This window comes from Paralichthys olivaceus, chromosome 15 (genome assembly GCF_024713975.1).
Source record: "Paralichthys olivaceus isolate ysfri-2021 chromosome 15, ASM2471397v2, whole genome shotgun sequence".
Taxonomy (NCBI): domain Eukaryota; kingdom Metazoa; phylum Chordata; class Actinopteri; order Pleuronectiformes; family Paralichthyidae; genus Paralichthys; species Paralichthys olivaceus.
In genome coordinates, this window is record NC_091107.1 from 17,200,873 (window position 1) to 17,217,576 (window position 16,704).

Sequence of the window (16,704 nt, forward strand, 5' to 3'; positions counted from 1 at the left end):
GTTTCTTCTTCTACGCTTGACGCTGACGTGCAACTACAACCTCAGTGGAACAGTGGAATTATAACAGCGGGGGCTCGGACACCGACAGAAGGAGCAGGAGTGTGGCCGGTTGTTGCTGCTTCCATCACCGCCTCATGACAGCAGCACCTTCGGGGATGTGATGCGTGAGACGCCCGGAGAGGCTCGGACAGGGACAGCGCCATTAACCCGGGTTAAAGCCTCTGTGGACCTGACAGCCGTGAAGACTTGACTGACTTCAGGCACAAGAAGAAGAAGAAGAAGAAGGTGCCATGTTTTTAAATGTCACTGTGAGTGTCCTCTCTCTTTATCATACATGTTACTGCATGTGCTGCTTTCAGGCTCCGGGGTGCTTCGGTGGACATGTCAGCTGTCTCGGGGTTGGTGCGTTCACGATCCGCCTCCCCGAGCTGGAAGTTTGCGTGGCCACGTTATTTGTTGGCTGTAGGGGAATAAATACTTAGTGGATTGTGTAAGGATTTACATCACGTATGCGTCATGCTGAGCTCAAATACCTACATATATAAACTAACTAAATAACGCTGACTAAAGCCTCACCATTCTGTAAAACCCCAGTAGGAATAGATAAATGTGATGCATGGCTGTGTATTGGTTGGATGTGGATGCAGTGCGTAATTGTCCTGTGTGGCACATGCACGAACGCACTTCGCTCAACTGTGCACACTTCTTCTATCCATGTACCCCCACTCTCTGTACCTCTATCCCCTCCTCCTCTCCCCTGAGTTAATCTCCATTCTGTTTTAACACACTGAACTGTGCGAGTCACCGAGCCATGCTGCACCAGGATTGAGATCACCGATCTTAACGCCTAATCCACTTTGGCAATTAACCTTTTAACCGGTCCGAGATCAGCAGGCAAGGTCACCCCTGGGTGCTGTTTCTCGCCGCCTCCACGGTGTCGCCGTGTTTAGCACACCCCCACCCACCACCTCCCCCTCCTCCTCAAACTGACTTTTATTATGTACAGTCAGTGTGATGCGTTTTGTGTCAGTGACAAAAGACCACTGGTTCCCTAACTAACCCTAACCAAGAACTATGATAAGAGGATGTAAAACCATTTGAGACATTAATGTGCAATATTAGTATTTTCTGACATTGATTTAAGGATTTGTCTGAGCTACGCCATTTGCTGGTACAATATGGTACTATGGTCTAAATCCAAAAACTTCAACCTTTCAATTGCCACTTCCAAAGAATATGACTACTCCATCTCAGTTTATCTGCACATGTCACAGTCTTGTTCCTCAAGGTTAAAGTCCTTAAAACCCCACTTTACTCTCCTTTGCTGCAATGTGGCATATCTGCTTTTTAAATGTCCAAAGACACATTCATGTTTAAAGTTTAAAGGCTCACTAAAGTCATGTTTAGTGTACTATTTTTTTTCTGGTCTCTAATTATTTACAGAGAGTTATCACCAAACTTTGCTTATGACTTTGAGTAAAGAGACAAGGTGTTGGCTCTACTCGGTCTGTCCTTCAAGCATTCCTGCGGCTGTGACCTTTGGAGTGTGTCACGCAGTGTAAGGGGGAGGGTACTCCAGCAGTGTGTGGCAGTAATCTGGATACTTGCACATACAGTGGGTTATGTATTTTTGGAAGGAAAAGTCTGTGGTACAAGTTTTAAATGAGATAATATCTACAACTGATTCTTAGACATCATGGTCATTTAGACATTAAAATCACAAATGGATTGTTCGGCATGTAAACTTATCATCTTGATTTCTCTGTATCTCACAACCCTTTGCCTATATTTTCCCAGGTGTCCTGAAAACTGCAGACTTCAGACCCAAGCAATAGCATTTCATTAGGCCACCACCAGGGGTGAGGGGGGAGATACAGGCTTTAAACTCCACTTCACCAAACAGGTAATATGTTCCCACATCACCTTTTATGCTGATGAAATATTATGCCATTACACTTCGATTTGGATTATGTCTATCTATTTGTGCGCTGCAGCCCAGGATCCTTGTTCGTTCTGCATTCTCGTTTCACAGCTGGAATATTAAGGGGCACCTAGTGATTTGATAAGATGAGATAACTATTTTTTCAATCAAGTAATTCCAAGGACACGTTACTGTCTGAGAAAAGCAGGACCAGCTGTGGGGCCAGCTGCAACTCACATGCAGTATGTCTTTTGGTCTTTTTTTTTTTAATGATCTTGAAAAGGGCTGTGATTGCCCTGAGGACACAAAAAAGGATGAATGAGGGACAAGATAGATAAGCGAGAGGATTGACCTCAGCTTGAAGCAGAATGTGCAAAATCTTGTGTGAGCAGAAAAGAGCAATCAAAGCATCAGTCTGAAGGGTTCTGATAATATTCAAGACCATGAGGAGCATGTTTTTCTGGTTGCTATGCAGCATAGAGGGGGAAATTAAAAGTTTTCTGCAGCAATTTTGGTCAAGATTAAAATTAAATCAGACTAGGATGACACTCAGTAGAGCACATACGTCTGCCAAGGTCCAACAGTCCCCCTAAATTCATTCAAGCTGCACTAAATTTTACACTCATATCTTGCATCAGTTCCCAAAATGTGCTTGATTTTTTTTTTTAATCAAGATGCATGAATTGTTTCCTGGGAAAGCATTGACTGTGTCAAAAAATCACCCAAATCTCCCAATGTTAAAGAAAGCGATGAAAATAAATTCTGGATCAGTACTCAAATGTAATGGATTCTCTGGTCTGAACCATATAATATCCTTTCAACAAGTTCCGTGGTAACTCGTTCATTAGTTTTTGCATAATCCTGCAAACAAACAAACAGCAACCACAGATGAAACTATACCCTCATTGGCGACAGGCTTGATGCCTACAATTTACAATTTGCAAAACAACAATGAAAAACTGACCAGTCAAAAGTTTTCCATTCATCATTTGAGCTCTTTATCTTCGCAGGACAATGCAAAAACAAAATATTTCACTGATTTCTCAGATAACATTTCCTGGATCTTCACTGAACTAAACCAGGCATTTTCAGGGGACAGATATCTGTGTGAGTGTGTGTAATTTGTAGCAGATCCAAATAAAGATCTGTTTTTTTTAATTCTCTTGAGACTTTTGGAATAATGTCAGATTTGCTGATAGAATGCAAGTTATTCTGGTTTTGCTTTATTACAGGGTGAGATTAAGTTGGCAAATAGGGATTTGACATATTTCACCTCTTAGTAAATATACCTGCATGATGTCCCTCCATCATAAGAGGACATATGAAGTAATACCATTCAAACCTAGAATGAATTAATGAACACATAAATGTTAATTTGTCAGTCAGATGACAGTCTGCAGGGTTGATCCTTGCACTAATGTGTCCCGGCCACAGCTCCTCCATCCTTCTATCATTTACCAGCTGTTGGGGGAAAGCCGATCGTAGCCCGGCCCCATCTCAACAACAGCAGCAGCCAACACGAGCTAGCGCCGGGGCGCTGAGCAGCTCTGCAAACTGATTTCTCACTCAAACCTGTGGCACATTATCACACCGCGGACACGCTCTAAGTCCTGGCCCGGTCACCGTCAGGTAAGATGCAGACTAGCCCGGGTTAGCGGGACAAAAATAACCCTCGGCGCCGAGAGGAGAGAGGGAGAGAGAGCTGGGCAGTCAGGATTAACGCTAGCTTAGCTGCTAGCCGAGTTAGCCAAGAGCTAGGCTAACTCAGTTGTGTGTTGTCGCTAAAGCTAAAGCTACTCCAAACATGCCGCTGGGTGGAAGTGCACACGACGCGTTAATGTGGCGACTGGAAAACTAAGCACTTCAGCCACTCTCACCTGTAGCCTCCCGCCTGCCTCCATTAAACCAACAAGCAAACTGTTGTTTATTCAGGTTCGAGTACCAACATTTGACACACAGGGACCACCGCTGTTCCCCATTTGCCAGAGCAGATGTGGGAGAGAGGGCATCGGGCACATGGCACAGGAAACCTCGCTGCTCGTCAAAGTCCGAGCAGACTGAATCTCATTGTTAATGATATTATATGGCTACAATTATTATTAGTGCTGAGGACACTGGCTGAGCCTTTCACCCATGCTTGTAATACTCAGTCCAAGTAAGCTAAACTTTAGACAGGCTCAGGTTACTGTGACCCCCCCCCCCCCCCTCTCTTGTCGCTTGCCAAACAGAACTATAATCAAGTCCAGAAAGGGCAAACTCCACAGAAAAGTACAAGCAGCCTCTGTAGCACTGGGTTATCTGCTGCAGCAATAAATAGGATGAAGGCTGACTTGGTTTACAATTAGTGATGATCTTGAATAAGTGCTCACTTCCTTACACTGTCTTAACTTCTGCATGTGAGGTGAGGAAGTCTAGAACTTACTACTGTATTCCATTCTGTATTGTCATCCTAATGTAACTCAGCTACAGTGAGATTGTTAGAGGCTCCTCTCTCCAGTCAAGATCTTTTGAATAAAAGTGTATAAATTAAAAAAACAGCAGGGAAATCAACGATAAGAGTTGGAGTTAATGTGTAAAACATATTTTCTTTGCAAGTTTCAACCCAAGGAATCACTTATCTCAGTGGGACTTGAAACAGGTTTATAAACCTTATATCAAACAGCCTTGATCACACTAATATTAGCTGATAGTTTATAAGGAGGGTGTTTTCCATATTTTGCATCTCATCATATATTAGTGTGTCTCACTGTAGCGATAAACAAATAGGTAATATATATCTATATGTGTTAATAATTTTGAAAACTGCACAGTAGAGGTCAGGACTTAGTGCATTCTGGGTAATAGTTAATATGTGTTGAGACTTGCGTGCCTTCAGTGAGCTGAGCTGAAATTAACAGAAATCTCTTCACATACTGTAGCTCTGTGAATCTTTGACAAACACTGCAGATTAACCTTCTCTCTATGTACATCATAAAGTAAACACAACGATAAAGTCTTTTTAAATAATGAGCCAAACACCCATAGGTTTATTTAATTAGGCCAGTCACCCAGTCTCGTGTTTACCAAGCATATATGCATGTAAAGTAGTCAGTGGGGCCAGGCCAAGGGAGTGGAGCACTGAACCAACCATAAGCAATGTATTTTCAATATTGCAACACTTGAATGTAACTAGGTTATCAGTCCAGCTGATGTTGGCAGTATGTGAACATGAAAAAACCACAAATCACTGTCAGGTCTTAACTGGATTGAAGCTATTTATGCTGCAGAGAACCCATCTCCTTATCCTCACACAGTGAACTATTAAGTTGGAACAAGAGCGCAATAGTTCAAGTAAGACTCAGCATTTATGTATCCACTGATGAGTCGAAGCCTGGAGACAGGCGCGGCACACGCTACAATTCACGCCTCTGCCCCCTCGAACCGCCTTTCCCTTTTCACCCATTTTTCTGATCCCTGAAGTGCTGTTGATGAAGTCAGTTTAACAACAGTGGAGGTTATCTTTAACAGCAAAGAGCAAAGTCAGTGTCAGACAGTTGGATGAAATTAACAATCTGTCTTTGTTTTGCTATTCAGTATATGGTCTGGGTCTTCTTATAGGGTTGTAATTACAGGATGGTACACCTACACTCTGAAGTAATGACCCCTATTTGAGCAGCGAAGAGAAGTGTTCAATGTGCTTACACAAACATTTGTCTACCTGGTCGTCCAATTACTTTGCTGCATGAAACCTCCTGAGCCAAAGAGTTCAGACTGCTTCGAAAGTAATTGTCTTGTATAAAATGGACGCTAAATATTTGACTAACATCAGCAATCCAGACATTTTCCATACGAACTCAGTTACTGGAAGTTGCCATTAGCATACATGTAAGATGAATTACTCATGTTGATCAAACCATTCACAATACTCCATTGAATTAATAACATGGAAGGAAATCTACTGATCCTCAAACCTGTGGCTATTCACACACTGGTCTGGCCTCTTTTCTCTTATGTGCACCAGTTCCTTGCAGTACTTTAATCATTTATAAATATGTATTTGTTTAAAAGTATTACATGATACAACAACAACATAACAGGACCATCAACATAACCTTTACTTTGTTATTGTGGCATCAAATGTAGTATTAAGAAACCAGCATGGTATCAAAGTCTAAAATGTTGATATAGTGACAACCCTACTTGCCTTAAAATAACTTAATTTTAGTATCATGTTTTTTTATCATAGGGAGTTTTATTGCAGGATGATGAGGGTTGTTTGTTGTGATTGTACAGAGAACATGCACACAGTAAGCTCTCATGTGCAACTGAGCTTAGTTACAGGTGAGGCTAGGTGTTAAACCTGTTTTCTGAGAACTGCATGCCTGTCGCAGGAAAGCACACAGCCAAAGCAGGTAACCTTGTGTTGGTGGTAGGAGGAGTTCTGTCTGCCTGCCGAGGATGGTAAAACCAGAATGTTTTGAGGGCACTGCACACAAATCGATAGTAAAGCAACAGAGCAAAACACAAAAAACAATCCCACGATCTGCTCTGCAAAATGGTAAATGACACTGGAATCCCATCCGTGGGTTGGTGCTCCTGTCAGGGTCTGAGCCTCCATGTGAAATGTCTCTGTAGATAAATGTGCTTTTCTAAAACGTACTTGTGGACCGTGCACACTCTTAGAGGACGTGCATGGTCACCAGCATGTGCTGTTCTGTGTTTATGGTTTATCAGGACCGTGGTGGGCAGGTGACAGGTGTGCTTACTGTGTTGCTGTGCTCTTAAAGACATCACAATACGGACAGAGGGAAAAAATTTGCATTTCCATCCGGGTGTCATGTTTACATCACATCACTTCTGCTGTATAAACGGCGTGGTGGGGGGCGCTCACCGACATGAACGTGTGCCCGGACCTGCTATCAGAACACACACAGAGGGAGTCTGTTGCCTAGGAGGCCATTACTCCACTACAACCTTTGCCTGAGTCTTGACACATTTTCCTCTCAAGAAGTTATTGTTACAATGCTAACCATAATTTTGGACATGTGAGTCTCATCATCAGACTTCACTTAAAAATAATCAGCAACTATTTTGATACTCGATATATCATTTCAGTTATTTTTCAAGAAAAAACACTGACAAAAGAATATTAAATTTTCGTCACGTTGTGAAGTTGTGTTGGGCAATATTTCTTAGACTTAACAATCAAAAAAGAATAATCAATAAAGTAAATAATTGTTAGTTGTAGCCGTAATTTTGCAATTATCAACATATTTTCCATTTAATCACAAGCAGTATTATTATAGTTGTCATAGTTTCTTTAATAAAAACTAAAAGTCTAGCAGCTATGTTACTGCGCACTTAGACACAACAAAGTCATGTGTCAGAATAGGGAAGTGTGGGCGCTGTTTACGAGCATAGCAACCTTCATCTGCTCACCTTGGCTATTTTAGCATCTGCACATGTCACTTACAAAGATTTAAAACTGTGTGGATGATTCAAGGACTGAATAGTTTTATTTTAGGTATGATGGTGAATCTACTGGGTTTTTTTCCTTTTTTTTGTTGGCGCTGAACAACACACATACTAAGTTCTCTTAAAGAACATGAGCATAAACATTCAGGCCCTTTGTGGTGCTTATATAAAAATAAGCTTTTCACAGCCCATGCTTCCAGGAAAGACAAATGACCACAATGAGAAGTGACCTGGCAGGAAACATTACTTTCACATTACTTTCTTATTTTGTTGCCTATTTCCTTACATTCCCTGTGTTTACACTCAAATCAGCCCACATTGGTAAACTACAGGTATGAGTGTAAACATGAAAGGTTCGTGTTAAGACTTGGAGAAAGATTCTGGTTTTGGAGGCTCAGTGGTCAGGGCCTATAGCTCTTGATGGGGCAAAAAGTGATTTGAATGGAAATGCTGATCTGTGCCAAGATAAAAGTTTTATTAAATAATAAAAGTTAATATCTAATTCTCATAAGAATAATTTAAACTTATGACGTAGACAGAAGTCTGAAAATGTCCAATTGATATTGACCTTTCTTTGTTGTTTATTTTTTTGCCCTCTAGACATCATGTCTTCCAGGGATCGTCGGTCAGATGTCTACATAAAGGCAGAACCGAGTAGTCCGGAGGGAGGCGGGGGTGGCCGCACCAGCCCTGGCGGGGCCTCGTCAGACTCTTCTCAAAGCGGAACCAGAGGAGACGGCACTAAACGTTACTCTCCGCCACTGTACACACCAGCGCTGCGTTGCCACTTTAAAGACGAGGTCGGTGATGGGGCGGAGGAGGGCTCTGCCGGTAACGGGGCAGGGCGATGCAAGTACGCCCTGAGCACGTTACCCAAGAGGCTCTGTTTAGTATGTGGAGACGTGGCCTCAGGTTACCACTATGGAGTGGCATCATGTGAGGCCTGCAAGGCCTTCTTCAAGAGAACCATCCAAGGTATGTAAAATTTAAGTGCACAGAAAAATAACCAGTGAACACTTCATGTTCTTCCATGACCCCTCCGTAATGTAACTATTGAATGGGATTTAAATTTGGAGCACTCTAACCATATTTCATGGGACAGTGACTGCTACCTCCTGTATTTTTTAAACACAAAGTTGTCTGCTGTTGAGAAAAAAAATTATAGTGTAGAAAATTAGTAAAAATATCTGCTGAGTCTTATAACAATATATCATTTTTTCTACATGTAGCCTTGATGCTAGACCATAGTTATATAAACTAATACATCTGTGAATATGTTCTAAAACATGCAATGTAATTTGTGTCAGTGATGTCTGAAAATTAATTTCGTACATTCTATATATTTCAATAGAGAACCATAGGATGTTCATGTAAATTGAACAGCGACCATTTAAAAAAAAAACTGTATGTTCATCAGCTCTAATGTGGAACACTTCGAGGTGCCCTGTGTCTCTAGTAGTCTGAGAAGTCCAGCAGTGACTAAGAACCTACATCACATGTTAATTGTGCAGCACAGGGTCAATACAACCACTCGACTGGTCTGTTAAACAAAACTCACGGACATGTAGCACCCCCATGCACACTGTATGTACTGTGAGTAGGGAAATGTTTAATTCAACCAGAGATGAACAGATTGAAGACTTTTTCACTCATCTCAAATGTTTGTATTTTATCAATTGTCTTCTCAACATGTTCTGTTATATTCCTTTAAAGGTAACATTGAATACAGCTGTCCAGCATCAAATGAGTGTGAGATCACTAAAAGGCGCAGAAAGGCTTGCCAGGCATGCCGCTTCACCAAGTGCCTCAAAGTAGGCATGCTGAAGGAGGGTGAGTGTTCATGGTGTGCAGAAGCTGTGCAGCCAAGTCTGTGATATTACATCTTCAGTCATTCATTGGTCTTTTAAATGTTGTCTGATTATTTTGTTGTCTAATTACTCCATGTTTCACCACGCAGGCGTTCGTCTCGACAGGGTCCGGGGTGGAAGACAGAAGTACAAGAGGCGCCCAGAAGTGGAGAACGCAACGTACCAGAATGCCCCTCTACCACTGACAAAGGAGAGTGAAAAAGGTGGGATTTGATTTCTGTTTTTAAACAGGCAACAAAGTGTCATGCTATTCTACCGATCAAATTGTTTAAATGAGATGGCTCAGTTACACAGCGTGACATGTTACTGTAGCAACTCAGTAAAGGTGCAGCCAGCTCCCACTTTCATTATATTTGACATCTGATTAATGAGAATGTGGTTTGTTCTGTTTGTGGTGAGAGGTATCCTGCTGCTGCGAGATTGGTTATTTTAGTCAGTTTATTTGTGAGCACCTCCCCATCCTCATAGTGCTTTTCATGTGTGAGATATAATTTATAGGTAAACCATGAGGTGCCAAGAGCAGTCAAGTCACACACAAAATTCTTTTAACCAATTAGAATTGAAACAGCGCCCTCTACTGCCCAAAAATGTTGTAATTCCTTTTATTTTTAGTCAGCAGTACAGGATAGAAACATTTACAACTCAGCTAATTTCCACACATATATAAATCTGACTGAGGAGTTGAGCAGGTTTGGAGCAACACAAATTTCTTTCGCTCAGAATGTGTGAATATATGTGAATGACAATGACACGTCAATGTCTCAATCCTTAATTTGAATATGGAACATTTTAGATAAAGCTATAGCTGATAAATGGGAGATCAATGTGACCGGGAACACCACAGTTTTTATTAGTTCGTTATATTAATCGTTGTTTTGTGTCTATTTGCTGACTTAGGTTCCTCCAACATCATTGTGTCCCACCTCTTAGTGGCAGAGCCAGAGAAGTTATTTGCCATGCCCGACCCCCTGCAGCCTGACACAGCCCAGCGGACGCTCACCACCCTTTGTGACCTTGCTGACCGCGAGCTGGTCGTCATCATCGGTTGGGCCAAACACATTCCAGGTGAGGGAAGCAAAGAGGAGGAAGCGCCTTTGGAAACTATGTAAATCTCTGGAAGAAAAGACATAGTTGGACGTGCATGGTCTGAGAAGAGATACTGAACTGATGCACTTCTTGACTGTATTACAAGCCAGAGTAGTAAAAAGTATCAAGCCCATTATTTGGCCAATGTGAAATGTTGATCTTAACTTTATTGTGATGGTTGATACCAACAATGTGAACCTATTGCCAGCTGCATTTAAATTCCTCTGTGTGTGTCTGTCTGTTCTCCTGCAGGCTTTCTGTCGCTCTCCCTAGCAGACCAGATGTCTGTGCTGCAGTCGGTGTGGCTGGAGGTGTTGGTGCTGGGTGTAGCGTACCGCTCGCTTGGCTGTGAGGACGAGGTGGTGTTTGCAGAGGATTTTGTCCTTGATGAGGAGATGTCACGTGTCGCAGGACTGACAGAGCTAAATGGAGCAATTAGTCAACTCGCTCGCCGTTTCCGTTCTTTAAATGTGGACCGGGAAGAATTTGTCATGCTAAAAGCCATCGCACTGACTAACTCAGGTACATTTCATTTGTACTTGAACTGTTAGTATTTTACTATTTAATACAACTGTTACCAGTGGTATACTGTGTGTGGTGGGGTTTCACATCACTTGCGATGATTAGACCAGACCAAAACTGCCTCAAAGTGTATCTCATACTTTTTAAAACATGTATCACTGCAGAAAGTACAAGGTACAATTACAAGTACTATAGGGCTGCAACTAACGATTATTTTGATATTCGATTAATCTGTCAATAATTTTTTGCTTAATAATTGTAAAAAAAAACCAAAGGCTACATTTTACCCTTTCCTGCAGTTTATTTAAAAAGAAACTTAATCTTCTTGTACAATGCTGTTTTTGTATGTATTACAGACATCTGTAACTTAGTCACGAGGATGATTCCAGATTCGGATACCTACAATTTAATTCTGACTATTCATAATTCAAGTTAATTATTTCTACAACATCATTCTCACAAGTTTAAACTTAATTTAAGGTATCTTAAATTCAGGCAAATTAAATGTATCTTGAACTGGAATTTAAGATAATAATATATGTAATATTTAAAGGTCCAGTGTGTAAGATTTAAGTGAAAGGGAACTATTGGCAGAAATTTAATGTAGAATTATCCTCATGATGTTTTCACTAGTTTCTCTCATCTAAATTGTATGAATTGTAGTTTTCTTTACCCCAGAAAAGGTCCTTTATATTTAAATACTTAACATTTACATCGAGGGGGTCCTCTCTACGGAGGCTGCCATGTTTTTTACATTAGTCCAAACTGGACAAACTAAACACCTTTTGAGTTTTTATGAAAACTGAAGCTACCACAGGTTCTTTTTCATGTTTGGAAGGAGAGGGTGAGGTGAGGGGTGTTTAGCTGCAACATGCAATTCCAACACTAGATATCACAAAATTCTACATACTGTACCTGTAAGATAATTCTGGATCGTGTGACTGTCGGTGTATCTGTCACTCCAACAGACCAGCTGCACTGAGCTGAATCCATGTCTGTATTTACACAAAACTTATCAGTGAAACATCTTCCAGCAAGTTGTTTTTGTGCTTTAGATAATCACTGCTGTGAAACAAACAGAAAATTGTTTTATGATTTGTTTCACTACTTTGTGTTGATTTTGGCACTCCCTCTCTTTATTCAGCCTATAGGTCTCTCGATCACCTCTGCGCTCTCTCTCTCTTGGAAGTGTGTGAACATTTTACGTTTAACCCTCAAAGAAAACTTGTGTAACATGACACAGCAGCACATTATCACTGCGGTATGAACCTCAAAGTTGTTTACGATCTTTCAGTAAACTGAGAGAAGAGGGGGAAGCAGAAGAAGCAGAGCTGCTACATGTTTTCTCTTCAGGTTCATACCACAGGGATGTTGTGCTGCAGTTTCATGTGAAGTCACTTTTACACAGTTTGCAGCTAATAGTGTCTGAAGGCTTTAATGTCAAGTGTTCTCACCCTTTTGATGACTTGTCTCTGCTGTGTCTTAGCTCTACTTGTCTCTGCCATTTTTCAAACATTTACTCCTAAAGGCAGTCAGCGTTGTCACATGAGCTAAACGAGGAATGGGATTGGCTGACTTACTGGCAACACCTCCGGAGACGCTGCCATAGTCTTATAACAGACCTGACTTATTGATTACTAAATTAGTTGCCAACTTTATTTTATAATCAATTTAATTGATTAGTTGTTGCAGCCCTAAAATACTCATTCAGCTATTCACACTTCCTGCCCTGATGGCTGCTCTGTACAAAGCGTAAAGCACTAGAACTGGTATTTTAACTCTTCCTCACACCTCTTAATACTAAGCAAGGGGCAGCCCCCTTACCCGCACACACATACGCACACTCACACTCACCCTCACAGCTGGTGAGTCCAAGAATAACCATTTCACCACATATTACACACTGCAGCCTGAGCTCTCCATCGTCCTGCATGATGTATCTGAGTGATCTTTCCATCCTTCTGTTTCAAATGTTTTGCAGTAGTCTTAGCCCCATGACTGACTTGTTATAACTTTCTCCTGTTGTCCTGGACCTTTGGCTGCTGACGTGCACATAATCCCAGGACTGATAAATGGATAAACAAAAATAACATACAATTGTCTAGTTTTAGATCAAACTGATAAAGACAATCACACATTTTTGAATCAAATATATATATTTGTAATGTTCTTCTAGTTTTTGGCCGAAGGTCTACTGTGGTATAAACACAGTGCAGAGTAGAAATTAGTCTAATGCTTGTTCTCTCTGCTCTTTGTTCTGTCAGACTCTGTTTACATCGAGGACATGGAGGCTGTGCAGAAGCTGCGGGACCTTCTCCACCAGGCCCTGCTGGAGCTGGAATGTCAGCGGCACCCAGACGACCCCCAGCGGGCTGGACGCCTCCTTTTAACATTGCCTCTCCTCCGACAAACTGCTGGTCGAGCTCTCACCACTTTCTACAGCATCAAGACACGTGGAGGTGTGCCCATGCACAAACTATTCCTGGAGATGCTGGAAGCCATGATGGACTCTCCCTAGAGCCGAAATTAGCAGACGTTAAGAGGATGCTTGTAAAGACCCAACAGAGATGTGATCTTCAAGAGAGGATGTCTTTTATGAGAAAAGACAGTTTTGCTAGAGAATTAATGAGAGAAATGGTCCTTTTTTTATCCTTTAGGCAACATGAAGACAGAAAAAGAATATGACTTGAGAAAAACCTCATGTATTGTCTCTAAGTGGGAATGCGCTACTTAGAGTAAGATGTAACTGCCAAACTTCTGTTCAAGGCTTCAAGATCCCAGAGGGCAAACACTTAACATCAATGCCAGAATACTTCTCAGTTATTTTCACAGCGTGTTCCATCACAGCATCAGTCTGCAGTTGCATAAACAATGAAGAACAACACTTACAGTAGGTACCGAGAGCAGACTGCAATCATGTGGTTCCTGAACTCAAAATAAAAAATAATGCTACTGCATCTACTCATGAAAGCCATGACAAATATCCGGTAAAAAGACTTGGGGGTCCAGTATAGTGTCAGATAGATGTGCACATGGGGTGCTTTTACTCACGATACTTTAGTGTGCCGTTGTAGGCAAATTCATAGGAATTACTTGCAATATGTTAAAAGCAATATAATGACTTGATTATTGTCTGTCATGAATTTAAAATGTGGATAAATTGGTGAGACATCTATGTGTGTGCGTGTGTGTGTATATCAGTAGTTCTCCAATCTCAGGACCCCAGGTGCTTTTGTCTAGTGGATCCTGATTTTGGTGGGGGGGTATCAGGTGAGTAGACTTAGAAGAAAAAAAATGGCACTTTGGGGTTGAATACTGGAATTGAGAACCACTGGTGTACATAGTAGGTGCAGGATTCTATGTGGAAGGCTGTGCAATTGATTTGTGGTGCAGGAGAAGTGCATATGAAGATTGTGTGCTCGTAAAGAAGCTCGACTCGGAAGGTCATTTGTTCTGTGTTGTATGTTCGTCCTTTTGGCACACAAAGAACTGGCCTCCATACAAACAAGTGTGTGTGAACGTGTGCAGTCAAAACCAATGAGCTACACTGAGATCAGGGAAGAACACAGCTCTGACGTTAAAGCCGGTGTGGCAATATTAGTGGTTAGAAAAGAAATGCATCTGCTTTTTTTTATACTATCCTCCACTAGTTCTAACCACTATTTTTGTCTGTGTTGTTCAAAAATAATGGTCTGACCTGTTTGATTTGTGGGCTATGATATGTAACACTAACCCATGTGTATGATTTTTTTTTTTTTTAGATTTGTGATGAGACTTTGCTGCTTTTTCTGCAGCATTGAAGATCATTGCATAAAAAGTTCCCGCCTTTGTGTATGAACATGTGTTGAACTTTAACTTGTTAGTGCCCCGTCAAGGGCTCGAGGCAACATGAAATGCAACATGTGCAACATCTTCCTTTTTGGATGTTGAAACTATGTCTGACAACATTCTTTAAGTCATCATTCAGCAGGTTTGTATACTTACAGCATAAAGAATCATTATATTCAGCTTCACATGCAATGCAAAAGCTACAGAATCTGATGTCGAAAAATCAGATCCCAAAAAATAATAAGTGTCCAAAGGGCAATGAATCTTCTAGCCATGTACAGTTCCATTTAAATAGACAGAAACATGCAGTTTATAGTGAAAGATAACAAAGCCAGCAAATGTTATTATACAAATTCCCCCAGAGCAGTTATATTTGTGCAGCTTGCAGCGTGCGCAAATTTGTAAAGACTTGAAAACTCCTTTTTTCATACATGTTCCTTTCTAGGATTTAAGGGTATTTTATTTACATTTTGACACTTTTGTGGGTTTGGAAGATTTCCATCCATGATGTTTTTGAATGCTTATTTTTTTATGTAAGCAGTGGTCATTTAGGGATCAATTTACATGGCTATAGATCCAGCTGCTTGGTGAGGCTACAGAGGGGCTACCTCAGGAGGAAGAGTATGTGGCCAAGTAACTGTGTGAACACGTGTTAAATCTTCATCTTGTCAAGTTAAATTTGAATATTAGGTTTATTAAATGTCGTGCAGTTTGTGCTTAAGCCTGAGATCATTTGTCTTTGACTTGTTTTCAAGGTGTATACGGCTGATTAATCTCACTTTATAAGATGCCCGGTGGTTAAAAAAAAGTTGTCTGCTGCTGGGGCGGCAACCCGACAGCTGATGTGGTTTCCCCAGGATTAATGGTGCAGCTGGAAAACACTGGAGGTCACTTGCTGCAGTTCAAATTGAAAACGGTTCATCGTGTCTCACACAGCCCCAGACTTGACTGAGCAGGGATTGACCTATCTGGCAAAATGTGACTCTGATTCACCCGTCTGCTTTTATTTTCATCGGTTACAGCTAATATGAAACTTCTTGGTCTGCGATTTGTTTATTAACCTTATTTCTCCAATAGTGATCAGATATCTGAAGCAAACAAATAAATATAGCTGCCTGGGTCGAAGTAGAGCTTTTAAAACTTTTTCCTTTTCCTAAAGGTAAATCTTTTTTTTCATTAGCATACAAATACATTTTAGGTACGGTGGGTTATGGTGAAGAGGGGATCATTTGCAGTGACGCTGTTAAAATTATACAGTCATTTGTAGTTTCTATTAAATATGTGTGCATTAATATTAATGAGCAATACAATAAATTACCAAACCTCACACATTTCCTTGTATAGCCACAGTGTACATTTAACATTGCCAGTTATAATGAAGAATAGCTACTAAACGTTATATTATTTAGACGTTCGAATCAATGTTTGTATTTTGAAAGACTATTTAAATGATTAAATTCTATTTTTTACTCAATTTACTGTTGTTTGTTGACACTGCTTTATTTTTGTGTGTGATATTGGCTGTGAATTTCTGTGTGTAGGCTACTTTTTTTCCATTTAGAGAAAAACAGTTTGATGTCCTTGTCTAAACATGTCCACATTAAAAAAATCACTGTGAAAAAAAAGTGAGATCTTCCACTATCTGTCCCCACAGGGCGTGGATTATTGTAGGTGCTTTGTGTTGTGTAATAAACGGACACACCACCACCACCGCATATCATTGGTCTCATCTCTCACTGTGGATATTTATGCACGTGTGTTTGTGTGCGTGTTTCTGTATTATGAGGGCAGTGTGGTGAAGAGTACTGTTGAAACTTTCAACTTCATGTTTACTGTTTTTGACCGGGGACATTCTGACAGACTTCACTGATGATGAGGGACAGTATTTCAAAACAAATACTGAACAGACTTCACATGCAGCTACTGAGCCAGAATAAATAAAGACTATAAAGCAATCAGTGGACGATAGTAGTGACATGTATAACAATAGACTGTACATACACTTATACATTGTGTATGTACTTT

General features: G+C 40.8%; 1 protein-coding gene across 4 annotated transcripts; it reads left to right on the forward strand.

Moving 5' to 3' along the window:
* esrra (estrogen-related receptor alpha) lies at positions 1 to 16,153 on the forward strand. Of its 4 annotated transcripts, none has more exons than XM_020085862.2 (8): positions 1 to 308; positions 1,798 to 1,903; positions 7,976 to 8,350; positions 9,089 to 9,205; positions 9,333 to 9,446; positions 10,141 to 10,308; positions 10,582 to 10,851; positions 13,116 to 16,153. In XM_020085862.2, the coding sequence occupies exons 3-8, from the start codon at positions 7,981 to 7,983 to the stop codon at positions 13,367 to 13,369; spliced, it is 1,293 nt and encodes a 430-aa protein (XP_019941421.1). In that variant the 5' UTR covers positions 1 to 308; positions 1,798 to 1,903; positions 7,976 to 7,980; the 3' UTR covers positions 13,370 to 16,153. The 4 variants fall into 4 exon arrangements, with proteins under 4 accessions (XP_019941421.1, XP_019941424.1, XP_069366548.1 ...); XM_020085865.2 differs by having other exon boundaries at positions 22 to 308; positions 10,174 to 10,308; positions 13,116 to 15,406; XM_069510447.1 differs by lacking the exons at positions 1 to 308; positions 1,798 to 1,903 and adding an exon at positions 3,378 to 3,550 and having other exon boundaries at positions 10,174 to 10,308; positions 13,116 to 15,406.
* The last annotated feature ends 551 nt before the right edge of the window (positions 16,154 to 16,704 follow it).

Coding starts and splice junctions, on each gene's coding strand:
- esrra (XM_020085862.2), top strand. CDS start 7,981: ATGTCTTCCAGGGATCGTCGGTCAGATGTCTACATAAAGGCAGAACCG. Junction 9,206..9,332: donor AGTAGGCATGCTGAAGGAGG/GTGAGTGTTCAT, acceptor TTCACCACGCAG/GCGTTCGTCTCGACAGGGTC. Junction 9,447..10,140: donor GACAAAGGAGAGTGAAAAAG/GTGGGATTTGAT, acceptor TTGCTGACTTAG/GTTCCTCCAACATCATTGTG.